Source organism: Schistocerca gregaria, chromosome 2 (genome assembly GCF_023897955.1).
Source record: "Schistocerca gregaria isolate iqSchGreg1 chromosome 2, iqSchGreg1.2, whole genome shotgun sequence".
NCBI lineage: Eukaryota > Metazoa > Arthropoda > Insecta > Orthoptera > Acrididae > Schistocerca > Schistocerca gregaria.
This window is the reverse complement of record NC_064921.1, coordinates 136,050,199-136,074,527: the sequence shown is the minus strand read 5'-3', so window position 1 is coordinate 136,074,527 and position 24,329 is coordinate 136,050,199. Positions and strand designations below refer to the sequence as shown.

The following is a 24,329-nucleotide window of genomic DNA, read 5'->3' as shown; positions in this document are numbered from 1 at the left end:
TTTGGTAAGCTGGTGTCTTCAAATATGTCTGATTTTTTTTTTTTGTTGAAGTGGGGAAAATTGTTTCATAATTTTTGTATAAAAATAAAAAAGGCTGGAGGTTCCACATTTGCATGAAATTTTCTCATTGCTAGTTATTGTTGATCGTAGCCAGATGGGTGATATTGCAGGATTCTCTTTGGTGGGATGAAGATATTGAGTTTTGTTTTCTGAATGGGGAGTGAGAGATTAAACATCACTAATTTTTAAGAGAGTCAACTCATTTTTTTGTTTCATTGTATGTTTCTCAAGATGGTGGTTGCAGTAGCTCAGCTTAAATTTCTGAGAGTGAAAATAATACCAGCTAATCTCATTTACAAGGCATAGGAAATAATGAATGAGGAGTGTGATTGGCTACCCATATCCAAATCAAGACGATCATGTGCACTTCCCATCTTTAATCATGCAAACTGTTAACAGCAGCAGCATGCATTGGATAAGTCATGGACACTTGGGTAAGTGCACCTTTTCCAGTGTGTGTGTTTCTCAATAAGGGTACAACTCCCAGGCATGAGAGTCAAATGAGTCACACAACACTTACAACAATTCAGCAAAAGGGAAATCACATAACGCACAGTAGAAATTTAGATGAAAACCAAACCTATTGGAAATGTGTGAAATGCAGAATGTCTGTTAATAGTGGTCCTATTAATTTCCTGTGTAGAGAACAGTGAAGTTCATTCTGCTTTGACCAGTGATGTCCCCATTGATACTGATTATCATTCAGAGAGCCTGGTCTGTTGTGTAGCCTGGCGTGTAGGTTAGGTTAGCTGCTTATTGGACAGTTTCAGGTCTTCAATTATAAAACTGAGTGTTCTTCAAACTAGTGAGAATTTGATAAATTCATTTGAGCGGGTTTGACTTGCTAAATTAAAATTTAGCACCAGAACACTTATTTTAAAGTTTGCATAAAAAGTTTTAAATATATATTGTATCTCATTGCTTGTCATATCCCCTCAACTTTACCATAGTGACATAAGAGATACTGTGGATTGGACGAAATATTTGTGAAAGAGGTGGCCGTTTGAAAATCCTGCTGCTCCCACTCCCATTTCATTAAATTGCCTGAGACTGAACAATAATGTTATAGTGGTTTTGCACAGTTGCTCAGCCAGAGGTTTATGTTTAGTCTATAGGTTATCTGGTTCTGAGTTGACAAGATATGGTAAGACTGATCAGCAGGGTTGCTTGTTGTCAAGGTTCATTTTTGACACAGCATCTATTCTTTATAGTGGGTATCCAGGAAGTTAGGACAAATTTGAATTTTGTGACATTTTGTCATATGCAGTTGGCAGCTGTCTTTTTTTCATGTTTATCTGCAAGGCTCTCAATTAGTAGCCTAATTGCTTGTGTGTGTGGTGTGCATTGATATTTTAATCATGAAGCAGATAACTAAGCAATGTATCAAAGTGATAAAAGTTATTAAAAAAACTGTAGATGTCCCATGGCATCTTTTGGGCAGTTGGTCCAGAAGTCACAGATCCTGTTTCAAGCATTAAGAAAACAGGATTACTGGGTTCTGTTCGAACACAAGAAAATGTTGGGTGTGAGAGTGTAACTGTAGGCCCAGAAGATCTGTTGGCCAACAAGACCAACAACTGAATTTCACAGTTCACTACATGAAATCCTTTCAAAAGATCTGAAAATACATGCGTACATTAATCAACTTGCACAAGAGTTGAAGCTTGCAAATCATGGGAAGAGACTGCGGTATGCTCTATGGATATTGGCTCGACAAGCGGAGAATGAGAACTTCCCAAAAGAACCTCTTTTTTCCCACCTCAGTGGCTACATCAATTATCAGATCTGTAGAATTAGGGGTAACTGAAATCCATGAGTGATGGCGGTGTGAGTTCTGAGCAGGAGTAATCGGCCTGTGCTTCGAAACTGAGGATGCTGCTGTCACTGAACAGTGACCTTTACTGAAACTTGATGAAAATGACAATTTTGGGTTTCAACTAGATGGTGCAAAATGTTACGTCCTGTTAAATGGTTGCTCTGCCAAATGCCAAATTTCCACAAAAAAATTCTTTCCGTGCCAACAAGGAATAGCCTGCCAGATCATGTGATCTTACACTTTGAGTTTTTTGTGGGGATTTGTGAAGTCATAAGTGTTAAGTGAACAAACCTCAAGCAGTACACCAATTGAAGGATGAAAGTAAAATGGTTATTAACAGCATACCACCAGATGTTTGTGAACATGTCATCGAGCTCTTCAATGAAAACATTGCTTGTTGCTCTGCAGCCCTGAGAGTTTTTCATGCTGAAGTGGGAGAAGGAGCTTAATGTGTCTGTAATAAAAAATTACATTTTGAATTACTTTCATATGTTCTATAGAACTTAAGTGTTCATACCTACTTCCTGGACACCCTCTGTGTATTTTTATCGTTGAGAGCTCATTGGCCAATAGGCAGTTGGGGAGTAATCGTGGATATGTTAATAGATGTTCATGTAGGGTAATTAGAAAAAAAAATTGATAAGTCTTGACTTCAACTTGAAGGAATTATTTTGCTTAATTTAAACAGGTTATTTTTGCAATTTAAGACAGTAAAATACAAATTCTGCTGTTGGGTTAATTACCTTTATGATTTCAACTGATACATTTACAGTGTTTTAGGGTAAATGGAACTGCAATAGGTTAAGAGTTTACTGGGAGGGATGGTTGTAAACCAGCACTGGAATGATTTATCAAAATTTTCCTGAATGATTATGATGGTGTCTCTAATTACTCCAGCATAATTCCTAAACAATGTTGAAAAATGTTTCAAATAACATTGAAACTATGGTGGTATCCCACATGAATTGGGATGAGATTAACTAAACAGTTCTACTGGGTAAGTAATCTCCAGTTACTGTGAAGATGGATATTGAACTACAATTTAATCAGTAACTTGAGGAAACCCCATTAACAACTTGCACTGTTAGGTGTAGTGTAATATAAAACTTCATTAAAATTTCACCTCTTTCTGTGGGACTGTATACTCCTGAATGGAAGGTAAAACTACTATGTATTTATGAGAAAAATACATGTGATCAGTCTAACCTAAAGAAGTAAGAGACAATCAGTTTTCTGGTCCTCTGTTAAGGGGAAAGGTAGAACACATTTTTTCTGGTGCTTCAATAATTAAGCCTAACCAGTTTGGAAGCAAAAATCTTTAAATCAATGATAAATGTCATTCCATCCCACAGTAACTCTCATTTAACATAAGCTCAAAAGTATGTAGGTAAGCCTTGCATACATCAATGGAATATTGAAAATTTAATTTCATTTGGACTCTTTAGGTATGGAAAGCTGTTTCTGGAAAAGGTTAAGCACCTTGAAAGGGTGAAGGAAACAATGTTACAGGTTGACAGGGCATGTGACTTTATTTCAATGCTTACAAAATTGTAAAATTTACAATAAACTTGGAAATAAGAGCCCACTTGACTTGAGTTGCACACACACTGGCCTAAATGCATGCACTGATTGGGTTGGGAAGTGTCTGAAACTCCCTTCCCGCAACTGAGGTACTGGCATTAGGATCGATTAGTCAGCTAGTATCACATTCACTTTAGGGACTCATTGACTGCAGGAGTAACCTATCATGCACACAGGTGCCACTTGTGGACTGCTATTGCTTTGTTGAAAGATTGCTCTCTACTGTCTCGCAGGGATAACACTGGAGGGTGTTGTGACGTCAGTTCACCTGATCAATCAGCTGTGACCTGAAGTCTGTGATTCTCTTTACATCTTGGTGTCAGGAATAATGTTGTGCCTCTTTGGTACTTGGGAGGGATGTGATGTTTCCCATGTCACCAACATAAATGATGATGGTAACGCTGGATAGTGCAGAACTATGACCCATTGCTGAGCACACTGTAACAATATTCATGTGCAGTCTAAGCTTTGTGGATTCTCATGGTCAGTCAACCATGGTAATCTGCTTTGTTGTTTTAATGTCTTCATCCCATTTCTGTGGTTTCCTTGCCCCTTTTGTCCATTTACATGTTTGTTGCCCTTCATCATTCTTGAGATTTTCCTTTCATTCTGTTTGGACTTGTCTCGTTTCTTTTATTCTCACACTTGTGGCATTGTTTTATTCAGAACAAAGGACTGATTACCTCATAGTTTGGTCCCTTTCTCCCTCTCTTTAAGCCAACCAACCAATCTATGCTTTGTGGTCTTGGCACCACTCCAAAACAGCCATTTGTGTTGCTGTGTTAATGGCAGTCTGTGCATGGAATAATGATTCCAAAGTTCAGTTTCTGCTAATGTTTGGCAAGTGGTGGGGATGACACGAAATGAGTCCAGCAGTTGTTCTCCAATGGCAGACTGACATTTAGAGTTACAATGAGCTTTAGGATTTGCAAACCTATGTGGTGGTAGTCTTGGAAACCTTTGACAGGTATGCCTGTTCTCAAGGCTCTGTGCAATCCTTCCCAATGTCACAGGCCAATGCCCCACAAATCTCGATATTGCAATATTGATCAGCAAGTCATCTATCGAACTGTCGGGTGCAGATAATGTTCCCTCTCATGGGTCAGCAACATCTGTCCCCTCCAGTGATCGTTTGGTATCTTAACACTGTTTATGCCCGTCAGTTCTTTGCCAGGCCTTGTAACAGAATACATGAACAAAATTAACTGCACTCTGGTCGCTGTTCTGTCCTGGAAACGTGAAATTCTAGTCATTTGCGTACTTGCTAATAGTGTTAATGTATGAAGTTATGTTGATATCTGATCATGAAGTTACGTTGACATCTGTGCCTTCTGGGTGCTTTGCTTTGTCAGTGTAGGTAAAACATTTGCCAATGTCAAAGGGTCTCGTGTTATGCTTGTAATACTTTTTAATTATGTCCACAGATTTGAGACTCAAAAATCAGTTTCTTGGTCCCTTAACCTCTTGCACCACATCTACATAGGTGTAATTGGTTTTATTTTGCCAGAAAGAATTCTGAAGAGTGTTTGTGCTCCAGCTTTAATCAAAGATTGCTTCATAAATTCTTAGTAAGTTTAGCAAGCTTTGGCACTGGCACTCCTGTTTAGCAATATCTCAGTTGTATTTTTCTTTCATTGTTGGTCTTATCCATCTTTCCCAGTTCTTTCTCTTCAGCTGATGTGAAACTTTCTTTTGTTAACACTTTACGTACTGAAGATGTCAGAAATGAGGAATGGCTTCTCTTGCATCGAAAGTGAGAGTTGATTTCATGCCACTTTGTGCAGATTTGCAGAACAAATGTAAAAGACTCCCAGGAGTGAAAATGGACTTGGATGTGCAAGGTTACTTCTGAGGTGAGGCATGTAATTTTATCTTTAGATCAATGACTTAGTGTCCAAGGGTGAAACAATTACCTTGGTTAATTATAAGTTTATGGCCTTATTGGCTGGGAGTCTTTATTTGCCCCCACCTGCCCCCGATGGAATTTTTTCTACATGATGCCATTTTAGTGACCTCCTACATCGATGAAAATACAAAATGACACCCACTTTGTTCCTGAGTAATGAAAATTCACTTGGCCAGAAATGGGGCATGGGACCATACAATCTGGAGGCAGTGGCACTTACTATTAGATATGGGAGCCAAAAGGAATTCTGGTGCAAGATGTATTGTGCAAAAGATGATTTGTGCAAAGCTTCTGAAAAGTTAGTCATTGGAAAAATTCCTGTGGCAAGATCATTCATTTAATGTTTTCAGAGAGCAGTTGAGCAAACTTGACCAAAGAGTTTTGATTACTAAACTCCAGTGTTTTACCCATTTGCTCTATGCTGGAATACACAGGCTTATTTTTAACATTTGGTATTAAGAAGGCACATACATTTGTTATTAATTTTTTTTGTCAGGTGAATGACTGGAGGTGCACTAAATAAGTGTTACATTGTATAGCCATTTCCACTAATCGTAGATTGCTAATCAAATATCAAAATTGCACTGTGGCATGGTAATTGACAATAAGCACATTTTTATATGTGAGGTAAATGTAGTAAACCACTGACAAAATTAGCTCCATTTGTTGAAGCACAATATCCCTGGATAGGCATTATTCAGTCCATTGACTTTGAATTGTGCTTGCCTCATATGAACAGTAGTGGGAGTGCAGGCTAGAGCCGTTGTTGGTTCGCTACTTCATCCATCCTCCCTTTCACGGAAAAGATCAATCCAAGATGGGTCACTGCAGAAACCCCCCTGTCACAATTGTGTACAAAGCCTTATTATTTGTTCTCTTTTCACGCATTTTTACAAATTATGCAGTTCATTGTAAAAGAGAGGTTGTGAATTGGTCTCCAGTAGGTCTCAGGTTTTGTTAGAGAAGTACTGGAGTTGTAGTTATGATTACCTGATAGCAAGCCTTACCAGCATGATCATCTTTACAGTTTTCCATTAATACTTTAACATGTTGCTATAAAACAGCTTCAGTTGTCATGTCGTGGGTATCATATTTCTACCTTAATTTTCTATGACCAGTGTAGCTTAAATATATGGAGGAAGAACTCAAGGATGCCCGGGTCATAATTTGTCCAGTGGTACATCAAAACCTAAAGAAAACATAAAGTTGTAATAAAATTTTATGCTAATCCTGTATGAAGGGGCAAATGTAATTTTTGTATTCTTTAATTTTGGAAGCTCTGAAAAGCGTAAGTTATTTGAGTGAGTGGTATATGGTTGCTTTCTGAACACGGTAAGCTTATTCACTCCCATAATGTTTTACTTTTTGTATAATAGAAAGCTGGTGACACATTTATGTGTAACTCTAATCTGTAACAATAGTGGAAACCCCTTGATAGAACAATTTCTAAAATGAGGGAAATCAGTCACCAATCACCAACCACCTAGACTCATGGGTAAAGCTTAGAAACACAGAAAACAGTATTCAGACTAGCTTTCAAGCTCCTATTGTGTGTACACAAGCCCACGAAGTTATCTGCAATCTGGACATTCTTTAATGTAGGTCCTCAGCATTTTTCCAGAATGAACCAGTCGTGGTTTAGTATTGTATTGCTGTCTTTACTCATATCTATACCCAATTACCCTGCTTTATATCAGTGACAATAATCAATGTTTTGAAATTCACTATCACAGGGATGTCTTCGCACAAAGTGGTGCAGGAGAAAAAGCAAAGGATGTGGTAATGCATAAGCTTTTAGAGCCAGTGGCTTATGGCAGAAGGGTTAAAGGGAAAGAAAAGGAAATGACAGAAGACTGGCAACTTTTAGGAAATTGGGAAAGTTACAGAAGAGTTACTCAGCGTCTGGGTTATGGAAGACTCATCAGATGGGATACAGAGACGGTGGTACCTACAGTGGATGAGATTTGGAAATGTGAGGGTTTAAGGGTGGAAGAGGGGGTAATAAGCAAGACAGAAATTATTGATAAAACATTGTGAAAGAATTAAGAATAGTGGAAAGCAAAATGTGTGTTACACATGGTTGACAGGTGGGGAGGGGGAATTGACAGATTGGAAAATAAGATGCAGAAAAATATAGGCATCGAAAAGGAATGGGTGAAAGAAGTGCTCATCCCGCAGAAATTGTGAATTTAGGCCAGGTGTAATGTTGTTTTCCAACAGCTACTCCAGATGTGGGGAAAACAGAATTGTCCTGATCTCAAGGCATGTGACTTACAATGTCATAGCCTTATTGAGAGAGCCCGACAAGAACAGTTTTCAAAACCTTTTACAAAAGTATAAAAACCCTCAAACTACAGAAAGCAGCTGGAGGTGATAATATATTTCCTGAATTTATAAAAACTATGGGACCAATAGCAAGAACCTGACTTAAAGACTACTTCAATGACATTCTAAAAACTGGAGATTTGCCGAAGGATTTAGATTGTCTCTTACTCTGCCCATCCTTATACTAGGAAAATCTGGTGAAAACCCTGCAAACTACTGCCCAATAACATTATTTAGCATTTGCTATAAGTTGCTGGAGAAACTGATCTGCAATAGGATATACCCAACAATAGACAAAACGCCTGCCTCACGAACAAGCCAGATTCAGAACTAATCGGAGTTTCTGCAAACAAGTATCAGCCCTCACACCATACATAGAATTGGGATTCCAAGGAGGATTGAAAACATCAGTAGTCTTTGTTGACCTCAGTGCAGTTTGATACAGTATGGATAGATGGTCTTATCCTGAAATTTGCAGACATGATTCCATGCTTGAAATTGACAAAACTGTTGGAAAAATGCTGATAGTCCGATATTTCAAAGTAAACCTGGGGTCACAAAGCAGCAAGTCAAAAAGAATAAAAATGGACTCTCAAAGGATCTGTATTGGCTCCACTGATTTTTAATGTTTACATCAGTGACATGATATATACTGAGTCAAGTAAGTTTTGCTACGGGGAACTGCTGACCTAGAAGTACTAAACCAGTACTACAAAAAATGGACTGTGCCCAAACCCAAATAAAATGGAAACCTGTGCCTTCCATTTAAATAAGACTAGCAGACAGAGAACTAAATATTACTTTCTGCAGAAAACGAATTAAACATAACAAATTTCCCAAATATTTAGGCATAACTTGACAGGTCACTTACCTTCAAGAAACTCCTGGAACTAACTAGCCAGAAATTGAAAACCTGGCTTCATGTCCTCTCAAGCATCACTCCACCTGAAATCTGTAGACAGCAGCAACAATTCAGGAATGGCAAAAAATAAATCATGCAGATAAGGCAAGAGTACTGCTGATACACCTAGTACATGGCCACTGCTGATATTGCCTTAAATCAAGAGCTCCAATATGGGAAGACAGAACACTTGCTCAAGGAAATACCTATGACTGCCACATATCCTGGAAAATCAAGTGGAACAATAGTGACATTAACTGACACAATATAGGGGACCCCAGCCAACAACTCCCAGGAATGCAGCTTCCTCGTAAAATCTGATGCCAGCTTAACCGTGTGAGAACTGGACACACATGAACTAAATCCATGCTGTACTAATGGGGCACCAACGATAACACACTGTGTGACTGTGAAACTGATGAACAAACATAACATCTAGTGCAAGATTGCCCACTGTGCAGATTCTGTGGTGACTGGAGAGATTTCGTGGAGGCCAGCCCTGCTGCCATTAAATGGCCGTCACATTTGTAAATAACTATTTGACAAATTGTAGCTGTGATTATATTTCAGCTTTGCTCAGATTTATTAATGACTGGTGTTCTGTTCATATTATGTCTGTGTATATGTATATTTTTATCTTATGTAAATTTATGATGTCAGTACCGCACTTGATCTGATAAAGCCATACGATAAATAAAGACTTGCGACTCCTAAGTTGTCTTTTTGGACAGATCAGCAATACAAAAATTGGATGTGATGGCTCAGGAAACCTTTTGGATTAGGCTGATGAAACAATTATGGCCAATGAAGACTGAGGTAAGGAGGGTGATGCGTATGAAAAAACAAATTTGCCTTGAATGATAAGGCTATATGGGGGAGAATTTTGACAATGTGTAATGTGGCAGAAAATAAAGGGGGGAAAATTACACTCTACCACAATGTGGAACTAACAAACTACTGCATAAAACATTAAAAGCTCAACAATTAAGATTCAGCATCAGAAATAGGGAAAGTGATGTCTTAATAAAAGTAGGGGTGAATACAAGCTACCAACAATTATACCCAGTTTCTCTCCACCAAAATTTTGTACTTACTACCAATTAACCCTAGTTTACAACTATTCCATCTGACCCTATATTTTTATAACTAATGGGAATGTGTATTGTAGCATATGGAACATGAAGAAGGTGGACGTGATGCAATTCAGAATCTAAATGGGTACCTGGTTCATGGACAAGCAATAAAAGTGGAAGCTGCAACAAGTCGCAAAGGACCTCAGACACCAACAACAAAGATATTTGTTGGAAACCTGACAGACAACACAAAAGCACCTCAGGTGCGAGCATTGTTTGCAAAGTATGGAACAGTTCTGGAATGTGACATCGTGAGAAATTACGGTTTTGTGGTGAGTATGACTTTTGCTATAGTAATTAAATGAATTAAAATTGTGTGTTTAGAGACTAGATTTTTATTTACTTGTTTCAGCATATTGAATCAAATGATAATGTGAACTTGGCAATTAAAGAGTTGAATGGGTACATAGTCGATGGGCAGCCAATGAAGGTTCAGGTGTCCACGAGTAGGGTTCGTCAGCGACCAGGAATGGGAGATCCTGAGCAGTGTTACAGGTAAATCATTTTTGAATTCCTTAATAAAGCATTGTATGATAGTGGATATGCAAATATTACCTAGTGTAACGTAACACAGACAAGGACAGACATTTCAACTGTGGTTACTTTCACATCTTCGAGCTTACCTGTAACGTGGAAGACATTGCTCATTGTTGAATTTAAATGCACATATCAGTTAAACTGTAATGTTAAATGTTGTGTAATGCTTCTGGCAATAAACTTGCTTTTAAAACATGCTACAGGAATCTGGATGTTCCATACTGAAAATTAATTTCATTAAGCCAGATGTGTTTCTAGCAGATTTTTCATGTATAAGCATAAACTTTCCTGAAACCAAATTCAATTTTGAATGGATTTTCTGTCCAGGCCATCTCACCAGCATTAATATATTAATTCAGACGTGCTTAATTGGGTCTAACTTTATGAGAATATAATCAAAAGTCATAACTTAATTTGTGCCAATCCCAATAAGAGTTTTTATGTAATATGTAATGCAATAGACAGCTGACACTGTGTGTTGATCAAATTGGATCTCAACTGGTTATTTTCTCCTTCTGAAACAGTGACAATTCAAAGCATGTTTGATATTTTTTATTGACTGTAGGAATGCAGGAACTACAAATCCTTTAAAAGATGTATTTCATGTGCTTACTTTCCTTAATATGAATGAGGTATCAGACCCATTCAAAGTTGTAATTACATGTTGCTTAACCCCTCAAGCCAAGAACCTGACCATGTACTTTTGTGCCATTGGTGTGTACACTGATAACCTGATGATGCACACTCAGATTGCTGTTTACATGTAGCACTGTATTGCTGGAGCATCTGTTGACAGAAGACAGGCTATCTCTACCATAAAGATCTTTGTCAGGGAGGAACTGAAGCAGAGGATATCAAGAACTAGGAAGAAAAATAGGGTAAATGTCAGTGTGTTGTCATTGTTTACCATGAGGCATGATAAAAAGAAAAGGGATGTCAGGTGCTGCTTCTATGCAGCCAGTGATGTAGACATGAAAGAGAGGATGTTAGCTGCAGTTTCTACACAGCCAATGGGAGCAGCACGCAGACATGTTTTGAAACAAAGATGGAAGAATATAGTCATAATCTCAGGTCCAAAATACCACTTTTACAGAAATTGTAATTTAGGAAGAAAGTGAAACATTTGTGACAATGGTTTCAATTTCAGCACTAGAAATGCACTGCCTCTTTCCTTACCCCTTTAGGTATGTGAAACTATTTTCACTGTTTCAGTGCACAATGTATTTTAGTCCATTAAAAAGATTCAGCAAGAGGCAGTTTGAGATGCCTCATGGTATGCAATACTGAAAGTTCATTGTGTGTTGTTTTTAAATGTAGCAAAGATTTTGCATTAACAAATCCTGAAAATTTAATCAACTTTCAGTAAATAACTGCTATGCTGGAACATCCTAAGTGTTACATTGCTTTCCTATAGCAGCCGGATGTAAAAATTATGAAGTCACATTTGCATGTTGTAAAATTACAAATAGTACTGTAATTTTGCAGGTGTGGAAGAGGTGGTCACTGGTCTAAGGAGTGTCCTAAAGCTGGGTAAGTAGTTTGTGTTCAACTATGCAATGAGGCTGTTTATCTCTAAGTTAATTTATGGCTATTTCTAGTTTTGGCATAAGGTGCCACCTCCTTAGTTATGAAGTGAAAATGTCTCAGATACAGTTCATTTGTGTTTTGAGATTGCATAATCCACAATTCTGGACATAAAAATTAGTTGAAATTATTTTACATTAATTTCTCCTCATTAAAACATGGTATAACCCCACTTCCACATTCCCGAAATTGTTTTCCCCCATTTGCGAAATTTTATCTCTCCTATCAAATTTCCTATGTCAACAATGTTAATTTGCGCTCAATTTTGCGTCAACGTATTTATAAATTTCCCGCGATTTACACTTCATGAAAAATGTTAGTGGAGAAAAGACAGACGTAAAACGATACTTACATGATGATATTGGCTGTAAAGTAGTGTTTATAAGCATAATGTGATTAACTTCCTTGCCACCAGGGTGCTCTACTGGACGAATTAATACCAGTAAATGTGTAAAGGTTGGGACAATTCATGCCATATCTCCTGCTGCCAAACTGTGTGGTGGCTGATGGGAGTAACTAGGTTCATTTGAGTAAAGATATGATCAATCAAACCATTTCCAAACTGCCCTTACAACGTATGCGGTTTAGTGATTGTTGTAATTGTCACACCTCTGTTGAGTCATATTCATCATGTCTCTTCTTTTGGCCTCTTGTAGTGCTAGTTGACACCTTCATTCAGTTTGTGTTGCTGAAATGTTTTTGCTTTGAAACACAGCGTGAGTTACATATATTTTCATGCTGGGCAAAAGTGTTTCAAGAATTTATTCTTGTTAAGTGTAGTATGTACATATGCATTTTTTGTGGTGTTACACAAAAACAATGAGTGATAGTTTACATGTATGTGGTTTTCTACATCACTGAGAAGCACAGTACCTGGTAACCTCAGAGATGACAGCAGTTAAAGTGGTGTCGAACAACACACATGCCAACACCACACAAAATGCTTACGTAAATATTTGCACTTGACATCAAGGAAAATTCTCGAAATGTACTGTGCTGAGCGTGAAAAAAAATACTTAACTAATACAGTGTTTCATTATTTATATAATAAATGACAACTGCAGGTGTTGCAAATACATAGATTGTCATATGAAATTGAGCAAAACGTTTCTAGTTCCCAATTATCAGTTCCTGTTATATCAGTGGTTCTTATTAGATAATAAGCAAGTCCCTAACTAAAGTACGTTGATACCTATAATGTGAGTAGAATTTTAAGAAAGTCTTACGAATGGTACGGCCCATTTTTAAGTGATTATTGCTAATGACTTAAGGGTGGCTCTGACCTTTGTAGGTCAGCTTTAAGGAAAATTGTATTCCAGTATGCCATGCCTGTTCATTTTGGATGTTGGGTCAGTGTAAGTATGCAACAAAAAAGTGGTAGCTTTTTTCTATGAGGTGGTGTTGTAATGCAGGTTGTAGCATTTTATCTCAGTAGCTTAAGAAGACTGGAAACTTCACATAGGAATATCACCAGTGTAGGAAAAAAGGATTGCTGCTTACTGTAAAGAATGCAGATAGGCACAGTTGAGATCTTAATTTTAATAGTGAACAGCCTCAGTTGAATTGTTTACCTAGAATTTACCTATGTTTCTATCTGGATAACCCAACCTTCTTCAGAATAACAGTTAACTGTGGTTTATCCATAGAGGACATTGTCAAGCTAAAACTATAAATCCACAGATAATTGCCAGACTATAAAAAGTTACTTGAAACTGCCTGGGCCATTCTTTGTGGCTGCCGCATCACGGATGCGAAGTGGGGCCGAGGCAGTTTCAGGTAAGTTTTTACAGTCTGGCGATGATCTGTGGATTTATAGTTTTAACTTGACGATGTCCACTGTGGATAAACTGTAGTTAACTGTTATTCTGAAGGAGATTGGGTTGTCCTGACTGAAACTTAGGTAAAGTCTAGGTAAACAGTGCAACTAAGGCCGTTGATAATTAAAATTAATATTTATAGAGTTGCTGATAGGGCTGCAAAATGTTGAAGGAACAGATGATACACAAAGCTTTTGGCTGCTGCAGCTTTCAACAGCACAGGGAAACACACACACACACACACACACACACACACACACACACACACACACACACACACACACACAATTCATGCCAATATGACTGACAGCTCAGGCCAGAAATTCTGGCCTGAGCAGCTGGAGTTGGTGGTGATGTGTGTATAAATGGTGTTTTTCTCATTTTCCTCTCCGCTGATAAAAGGCTGTGGCCAAAGACTGTTAACTGTACCTATTTGCAACTTGTCTCCTTTACGGTAGATAGCAATCTTATATTTCCTACATTGTTGGCTTAACAAAAATACAGATTTCCTATGCATGCCTTATATGTTCATTTCATTTCCTCTTTTTCTTTGTGCTATAGTAAAGCAGTTCTGGGTGGTCAGTTTATTTGCACAGCTCTGTGCTCACCAAATGTAACTTGGCTGCCACTGCCACTTTTAACAAGCCAGACATTTGCAGTTATTATGTGCAGTGTTTTTATAATATGCTTACATCAGTGATTTTGATTTAAAAATCCAGAAATTTTTTAATTTAAAGCAATCCGTTAGGAAATGTCAACAAAAAGTTACTCAATATAAAATTGTTTTCAGTGTTTCACTTATGCTAAGACAAACAGTCTCCAGACTGGCTTATTGGAGCATTTCCGCCTATTCTGTCAGGGTTTCTATTTATTTTTCCCTTTTATGAATTTTTCTTTTTCCTTCGCGAACTTGATTTCGTGTGGTTTGCCGGCCCTACCTGCAGCCTCCTGAAGCAAGTTAGATTTTTGTCAGAAGCTGGTACAGGTAGCCTGGGAGTTTGTAGTTTAACCTGGTTCGAATGTGCTTCGTGTGGGTGGTTAGATTGCAGACCCATGCACACATGCAAAAAAATGGAAAAGTATCCAGTGGTATCTGGTTATAGTAGTTTTAACTTAATCTGTTCAGGTTTTGCTCACAATCACTCAGATGAAACTTTTAAACCACTGAGATTGAGGCCTTACTTTTATTTTTATCATACCACTTTTGTTTGCCTTTCAAGTCTGAATTTATTATTCATGCTGTTGTTACATTTTATAAAATGTTGCTAAACGACTTATGTAAGTTAAATTAACACTTTTGTATGTTCTGTTAGCTAAGACATCTAGGACTCAACCTCAACACATCTGATAGAAAGTGGAGATGGTAGTGCTGCTAGCTTAGAGAATCGTAGATTCTATTCTTGAAAATGAAATATGATCCAGAAGTATAGTTATGTATTTTATATTAGGTTAAAATAGGTCATACTTGACGGTTAACAGAAGCAAATTTTTCTTTGCTATTAACAAATATTTCATCAGCTTGTATATAATCTTTGTCTTTTTTATTTTCCAGGTTAGGACCTGACAGAAATGGTTTCAGAGGCCCAATTTTTGGCAGAGAACCATATCCTCCACCACCTCCACCATTCCTGCGTGACAGAATGATGGGCAGATTTGGAATGAGGGTAAATACCACTTAATTGCTTAAAACATTATTAGAGAACATTATTATCTTGTGCTGATATTTCACACTCTTCGTTGTTCGCAGGACCCCTTATATGACGGTTTCTATGACAGAAACAGATTTGAAGATTCACCACGCGACATGTTCGAGCGCAGGTTCCCCCCTCTTCCTCCTCGTGACTTGGGACCATCACTTCGTGGCAGAGAATTTTTACACCCACCACCACTTCCTCCCAGGCCAAGGGATGCTCTCCCTCCACCACCTCCGATTGGGCTGCGAGGACCTGTTGGATCTGTTAGAGATTCACCAGTTTATGATCGCCCAAGTTCAGAGTATAGTATTTTCAGTCGGCGATCACCATCATCATCTGCTGTTCCACCAAGTCGATTTAGGTAAGAGAATTCTCTATAGTATGTTGTGTAACACCCACTGCAGAATGTATTCGTGCAGTGAATGTTTGAGTGGAAACTGTTGTGAATGCATGAGCAGTTTTTAGTTTTCTAAAAACTGTAACTGAAACTATTTTCTAATGTCAGTTGTGGACCATTCATGAAAGTTGAGTGTATAGTGCACCATGTGAGTTTTTAAAACCTGAACAGTTGCTCTATTACTGTCAAGAATATATGTAAAGAATGGAAAAGGTAATAGGCACTGGGGAAGAAAAAATTTGCAACAGATCTTTTTATACAAAACACTCAAGAAATACTTGTGCCTCAAGTAATTTGTATTACTCTAGGGTGTGTGAACACACAAGTCTTAATCCAAGCCTTAGATTTTTTTAGCTCTTGTACAATAAAAACTTTGCCTCAGCTAGACGCAACCATTTGCTTGTGAAATTTTCAGTTTGATATTTATGGAAAAATACTCCCTAGGTTTTTTAGGCTTGATGACAGAGCCATGAAATCATCACATGTGTTCATTTAATTTGATAGTGTTCAATAAGCTTTGTATATTGTTTGAAAATTGTGTGAAGAGTATTGTACAGTGCATGGCGTAAAGACAGTGTTTGAATACCTAAATGATACACCCTCAGACTCATTACATGTGTGTACTTAATGCATTTAACAAGATAAGTGTTTCTGTATGGAGCCTTTACATGTTTTTATTAGTTGTTATACATAACAAAGTATTTTTGTGTTTGAAGGTAGAACGTAATACACCTGCATTAGAAATATCTATTGTAATAATTCTGCACAGGTTGGTGTAAAATTTTGCTGTTGTGCGAGTACAGTGTGCTTTGTATGTGGAGTAGTAGTTTGGCTCCTAAAGACTTTGCTCTTCGTTGAGATTATTTACTCTTCAGTGAAAAATAATTGCCAAAAGAAAAATATTCATCTTGTATTTCTTAAAATAATTTCAAAATGGACATACCTGCATAAGGGTAAATACTCACTTTTTGTTTTACATTTCTTTGTTTAAAATCTCGGATTGGTTGCAGTGTGAGCTGAAAGCATGGCAGCATTGTTTTTGGGTAATGAGTATTCCATTTGGTTTTGTCATTGAATTTTATATGCATATATAAAATTTGAAATATTAATATGAACTTAACGCTTTACAGTATGTTGTCCATTGTATGTAATTAATGAATGTAATGTCCACAAATTCCAGTGGTAAGTCATGTCTGAAAATACTGTAGGGCTCAAAAACGCACTAGAATTATCCAGTAGAGGTTCTCGTGACATTTTGTTTTAGAGGACTGTAATGCACTAGATATAAATGCATTAAATATTTACTGAATTTTCAATTTGTGTGATACGCTTACTGAGCAGTAATTTCTGTAGCAGTTATTAAAACTGTGATAGGTTTTCAGGTTAGCATGTCACTGATGGCTTGTCAGTGATTTAAATATATATTGATGTGCTTGAAGATTGTGCTGAACAGATGCTTATAAAATTTAGGTACTTGATGTTTTGACAACCTTCTTAGAGTAGTGGGTTGTTGAGGCACACTCACCAGTTGTGACCTGCAAAAATCTGAGATGGTGTTACATTAGACACCAGGAATAAAACACACACTTGACGTTGGAACCCATATCCTTAGTTCATTTCTCTTGGAATTTTCACAACAGTCTTGATGCATGTGATAAAAATATACTTAATGTCAGTTGTGGTGGTATCAGTATTTTTAAAAGTAAAGATTTTACATTTTGCTTTCTAAGTGTACTTGTACAAATACACATGTAAACAAATAAGAAATAAAGATACCTAAATTAAAATAACCGTGTTTGTGATGCTTAAATTTGACGTACTGTCTTGGCACACACTTAACCCTGGGCGAGGAAATTAGGCTCTTACTGAATTGCAGTATTTTCATGAAGATAGTCACATGCATTTTCAGGACACTGTTGTATGAATTTCCAAGAAATAGTTTTCATTTTTACAGTCATTGCTTACAGTATACCCAGAACCTTAATAGCATGCAGAACAATGCATGTTACTCAGTAATTAGTTTTGTGAAATTGATATGCATGCAAAGTAGTGAGCATTTTCATAGATGAAGTCTTTTTTGGAGCCTACTTTCCTTGCCTCCATAGTGATCCATTTTTGAGAACTGTAGTTCCTGGATCCATTGGGAGAGTCAAGTTTCTTGAAGTGACTGCAATCTTTGAAGTTAACTGTGTTAACTTCTTCACAATAAACATACTTCTATGAATCAAACCTACTGCATTGCACATCTGTAAATGTGCAGCTACTATTCAGTTTATGCTCCTGAAGTCACTTCTTTGAAATTAATATAAAATTTGTGTAGTTTTAACTACACTGCCATTTACTGGCTCAAGTACACATTTTAATCACAATTTGTGGGGAATGTGCTATTCAAAAAATGTTAAGTTTTGTCTTGTAATCAGGGAATTCACTGGTGGGTATAGATGAAAGTTGAGCTGAAATGTGATTTTGGAGTATGGAAATATTGCAACATTTGAGAAACTAGTCATTGGTTTTTATTCATAATTTATAAACTATTATCTGGCCCTTTTTAGTTTTCTGTAAAGTATATGGACAACATAATTGGATTCAAAGCAGGAAAAGATGTGAGGCTAGTTCATTCTGAAAAAAGTTATTTTTTCTGAATTTTGTTCGAAGTTTGTGTAGTAGCATTTTCCCACTGTGATTAAAGATTGAATGGGTTTACAATAACAGTTGTAGTTTGTACCACCCATTTCATGTTCACTTAAGGCTTATGCTGTAGTGTAAAACTGTCAGAATGGCTTTGTATATTTCAGAAGAGATTTTGTTTATCCAGTAGAAGATGCTATCATTTAAGCGAAAGTTATTATAGTGTCTCTGAACTGCAGTAATGAAAGTGCAGACAAAGCAGTGTGGCTAAATAGATGAGTGTTACTGATACTCACCTTATATAACCAAACACAAAGGCAAGCTTAGACTTTTAGAATACCTACTAAGTTGCTATTAAAATACATATGACAAATGTTTGCAAGCTCGGCTCTTTTGTGAATTGGGTAATGTTATACTGCTAATTGAATTAATGGTAAGGTGCTCTTGTTCACTTTCATAATTTCTGATTTTTTTGTCTAGTATGTTCACTGTTCAGAAGTAAGTCCCATTGCCTTGTAATATACAAAGATGGGAAAAAATTGCAACACCAAGAAGTTGTGACATAAATGAAACTTGCATTTTTCTACATCTGAAAAATGTCTATTCATATTTGATGAGTGACATAAGTAAGGTGGTGGTAGTGTCACTTTGAGGATGCAAATAGCTTGCTTTAAATACGTACTGTAATGGCGATGAGTGTCAGTTACCTTAGAGATTGGACATGGTGAGTTGGTTAGCCAAGAATGCCTCTGATGGCAGACTCCATAAGCAGTCAGTCTGAACGAGGTCACATAAGAGTGCTACGAGAAGCTGGACAATCCTGGGATATTGTAGAGAGAACTGGCAGCAGTGATCACGATAATGTACGGTTGCAAGAAGACTGGGCTGCAGACAGCCATGTGGCACTGGAGGCAAGACCATTGTGTTTGCCATATGGTTCTGGTGCATCATACTGCATCTGCAATGGCAATTTCAGCCGCAGTTGGCATCACAGTGACGCAACGAATTGTTACAAACCAGTTACGTCAAGGACAGCTCCGAGGTAGGCATCCTGTAGTGTGCATTTGACTGGATCCAAACCATTGCCATTTGTGACTTAGTGATATAAAGTGAGAAGTCATTGGAGAACAGGGTGGAGGCCTATTGTATCTTCTGGCAGCAGCTGGTTCAGCTTTGGTGCCAATGATGGTTGTCTTGGTTAGGAAGAGGTCAATTGAGTGTCTGCAACCAATCTACCTGTGTAATGGCACTCTCCCAGACATACTGACTGCAAGTTTGTACGTCAATCTGGTGATTTCTCCTGTTCTGCTGTCATTCATGAACAGCATTCCAAGGGGTGTTTCTGAACAGGATAATGCTCACCCTCTATCACTGTTGTAACCAAACGTGCCCGAGAGTTAGTCGACATGTTACCTTGGTGTGTTTGATCCCCAAATCTGTCTCCAGTAAGACCCCCCCCCCCCCCTCCCCCCGTGTCATCCACAAGCATTGGCCAACTTCTTAAGTGCAACAAATGTGGCACTCCGTCTCACAAACTGACATTCGGCACCTGTACAACTCTATACATTCGCATTTTTATCCTTGCATTCAACATTGCAGCTGCTATACCAGTTATTAATGTTCGAGCATTTCACATTTGCAATGGCCTATCTTGTGCTTTTGTTAACCTGTGGTCTTGCAATGTTAATCACTTAAAATGTGTTACCTAGACAGAATTAAATCTGAAAATTTCATTGTTATTTTTTTAATGATGATAATTTGTTTGTGGGGCACTCGACTGTGGTCATCAGTTCCTGTACAGACACCCAATTTTTTCACAGTCCAATCTGACCACTGTCACAAATGATAATGATACAATGATGACCACACACACCCAGCTCCCAGGCAGAGAAAATCCCAAATCCGGCAGGGAATTGAACCTGGGACCCGTTTTTGGTTGAGATTTGTCACGCACACTCAAGTCTTGTATTAAAATTACCAGTCTGTATATAGAATGCTGGCAGTACAGAGAGAATCTTTAATTGTCCACCTTCTTCAGTGTGAAAGAGATTGTCAAAACAGGTGGAATGATAGTTCTCTTTGTTAAAACTTGTCAAAATCACACATTACCCAATAAACATTACTGTGAAATGCTAGATCTTCATATGCTGTCTTTCAGCTGTTTAATGTCCGTGAAAGCTTGCAAGTGTAAGCAGTGTACCAGTTTTCACCACTAGATTTCTTGCTTCAGCATAATTTTTATTTACTGTATATTGGTACAGCACATTTTTGGATATAACCCTCAATTTAAAACTAGATTGTATTTTTAAATGCTATTATGTGAGCTGTTATATTATTCTGGCAACTTAATTTTAATTCAAACCATAGGATTAAATTGTTTCCTGGATTTGAAATTCTGGGAAGTGTGATTGTAATTTACTTCCTAGTATCATTAGTGTAAGAAGAAACAGTATCACTCATAATGTGATATGAACTTGAAATATTTTCCAAAGCTCAAAGTGCTTAAGGTAAATAGTTTAATTTTTGTCTCTTGCTTTGGAAAATCTTTCTAAGAAGAGCATTAATTGGTATACATGTGATGCATTCAGTAGTTTGTCAATAAGTGAGGAAAGTCTAAGTTCAGATGTTAAATGCATTTGGAATGTTAACTTGAAATAGGAAAGAAATGGTGTTTGATCAGTACACTAAAAATATCTTCATTAAATGGCAAAAGCTATGCACACAACATCCACAAGCCAGTATTTTCTTAAAGGTGGTTTCAGGGAATGAACTGACCATTTAGAATGAATGGAAGGCACAAACATCACACTGGGGATTGGAGTTAAAAACCCAGTCTATTGAGTGGCTGGATTACAATTTCTGATTGACATGGAAAGTGTGGAATATTGGGTCCATAATTTTATAAGGTGTATGTAGGAATGTGTCCAAATGTATACCACATAAAATTGGATCTGCTTACTATTTACCTCCATAAGAACTGTAGCAGTAAGGAGGAGGATGAAATGCAAACAGCATACCAATTTTCTATGTTAGCAAAGATTAAAATGAAATGCAGTCATTAAGTTTAAAACAGGTATTTTAAGAACATATCACTACCTTGCATTTAAGGCAGTATCAGTGTCATGATAGCAGATGTAAAGATGGGTGCAGAGGTAGAGAACTTAACAGGTGGCCTCAATGTTAAAGGTAATGACATTTCTCAAGCATTTTCATCATATGAATTGCACAAGTCACCTTGTTTTGGGACTTGGGTGCAAGTTACTGCAGCAGAGAAATACAGAATGGTTGTTGACTGGGAAATCTCACCGCATGGGAGAATGGAAGCAGTGGAGGAAAAATCTTTTTGCATGTTACGTACCTTCGTTGTTGCCTTGAATGCAATGGTTAAACAGTTGAACTATTGTGCAAATGCTCACTGGTATAGCATCACCATAAAAGCTATTAGCTGTTTCACTAAAACTATGGAAATAATTTATCCTCTTGACTTTGATGCCAGATGGACAAGTCGTGCAATCACTTATGAAGAGACTAAGTTAAACTTGGTAGTGAGGATCAAGATGATGATGGTGATTAGCTTGTAACTGTGGGAGGAGATTTTTTCATGGTTGCTTCTAGCCAGAAATAGTAATAACTTGTCACCAATTTATTCTGGAAGAAAGAAGCAAACTATGTATAGTATTCTGATGATGGACAGTAAGGTCTTTTCCATTCCACACCATTTTCATTCTGTTGTTAGTTGAAAATGACAAATTCTTCTTAAATGCATGGTTTTCAATTAATTTCCTAGTACCATTGAATTAAACACTAAATCAGAAGTCAGCAAATGCGTCAGTTTTACTTTGTATTACTTGTAAAAGTATTTCACTGAAGTAAACTGGAATTACACAGATTGAGTGTACTGCTTAAGTACACCATACACTACCAGTAGAACGCACAGCTTTTCCTGCCCTTTCTAATGCCTGGAGGGGTGATTTTGACCCCTTCTACATAACGATGTTCAGAATTGTAATGCATAGAAAAATGGAACTATTCAGGTTTAGCTAGGTTATACACAATTGACATTTGTATTCAGTTTTCTTGTGCATTTTCCACAAGCCATTTTCACATATACATTACACTTGTAAGTGGTTTTATTACACTTGCACAGTTTAAGAACTTGAAATGTATGGGCACAGTCTAAGAACTTGAAATGTATGGTGTTTCTGTGCTACCTCATTTTCATTCTTTTCGTAATATTCTGAGGTCCTATGAGGTGAGTGACTGTTCATGTACAATGCAGAGTTTCTACATTAGTTGCTGAATAAATTTTTTTCTCCATTCATACCATAGTAACATGAAGATCAGTTAATTATTCCATTACAAAGTAAAATAAGTTTGGGAGTGTATGAAATAAATATGAGGCATACAAGTAAGACAGATTTACAGTATTTCCATAAAGGGATGAGTATAACAACTCTGGGTATTACAGCTGAAACCTACAAAAAAATTATAAGTTGTTTAAAATGCAGTGGTTTTCAGAACATTGAAAATATGCTACAAATGAGTAAAACTCATGACAGGAAATGTTACTCCAATCATTGTGTGAAATGTAGTTATTATGTAAAAACTAAAAAGGTCATTATGAAACTGAGTGCTCCAGTGTTAAAACAATCACCTAAGATAAACCAATGTCAACAGCATATCGGCTTCCAGAGAGTATTAGGGCTAGGTGAAGGGTTGTAATCCGTGTGCATCACACTCTAAATTATTGGAAAGGGACCTCAATAGGAAGGGTATAATCACAAGGAGTCTAAATGTAAGCCCCTCTTGAAGAAGGTAGGACCTGAAAACCACTCTTCGGAGCATTCTAAGGCCACATTGTTGTGGCACATAAAACTTCCAAAGTGTGCAAATTTGAAAAAAAACTGTTTTGCAGTGAAAGTATAAAAAATTTATATTTACATTTAAATTTATTGACACCTTGTGTATGATTCTTTATTCTGTACTAAACAGCAAAAACTGTTTCAAATTGAGTAGTTTTTAAAGTAAATTGTGCTTGATTTTTATTGGAAATGCAAATACAGTACTATCTAGATTGTCTGCAGTAATTAGGGATTTGAAAACTGTGGATAATGGAATTCTGCATAACCTGCAATTAAAGTACACAGATTAATTATACAATCATAATTTTAAAAAATTTAATAAATTTTACTTTAATCATCATAATGTGAAAATTTTGTACTTTAAATGAAAACAAGAAAGCCAATTTTGTAACAAAATTTCCCATTACCTAATGCAGTCCATCTCGGGCAGTGTTCGAGCAGCACATTGTTTGGTACACTCATATTGTAACAGAGATTATCACTCTTGTGCTACTGGTCCCAGGTTAATGTGAAGTTTTCAGCAGCAGGAAAAGTACAAAAATTTAATCTGGCAAACCTCTGCAACTGAGGAACTGCTAACTGCTTGAAACCTTTTCTTTCAGAATAACACCCTTCAAAAATTTGTTGTGTAGGTATTTTGTTGCCAAGTAATGTGGGCAAAGCTGCAATGGATAAATTGCTATTTGATTATAAAGCTCTTTGCAGGGAAGAGTAAAGGGAAAGTGTTTTGAACACAACAGGCTGTTAAGATCAGTTTAAAAAAATCATAAATACCAGTAAACTAGCTGTTAAACTACCCTCCAGTATTAACATTGAGTAATGTGGAATACATTTTGTAATAAATATTAACTTACCATCATTCCTTTGCTTTTAAAACCAGACGATATTCATGAATTGCCTTGAACACTCTTCATTGCAATTCCTCTTGACTCAAGCACTTGACTAATTTTATTATTATTCCACCCAGATTGTAAGTGATGGTTACATGACATTATATTGTTAGCCGTCTGCCTCTTGATCACCCATCCTACAGACTTACAGCAAAACGAAGCAGATTGTTCCTATCTACCCTGTTGCCTTATCACTCA

At 37.1% G+C, this 24,329-nt stretch overlaps 1 protein-coding gene across 8 annotated transcripts in view; it reads left to right on the top strand.

Moving 5' to 3' along the window:
* The window catches only part of LOC126336520 (RNA-binding protein lark), a 46,063-nt gene that overhangs the window by 8,181 nt on the left and 13,553 nt on the right, over nucleotides 1-24,329 (top strand). For all 8 annotated transcript variants that reach the window (XM_050000301.1, XM_050000302.1, XM_050000307.1 and 5 more), the window contains 5 exons: nucleotides 9,758-9,994; nucleotides 10,075-10,217; nucleotides 11,745-11,789; nucleotides 15,213-15,324; nucleotides 15,408-15,715. In XM_050000301.1, the coding sequence (XP_049856258.1) occupies nucleotides 9,758-9,994; nucleotides 10,075-10,217; nucleotides 11,745-11,789; nucleotides 15,213-15,324; nucleotides 15,408-15,715 (845 nt within the window). The remainder of the gene's footprint in view (nucleotides 1-9,757; nucleotides 9,995-10,074; nucleotides 10,218-11,744; nucleotides 11,790-15,212; nucleotides 15,325-15,407; nucleotides 15,716-24,329) is intronic.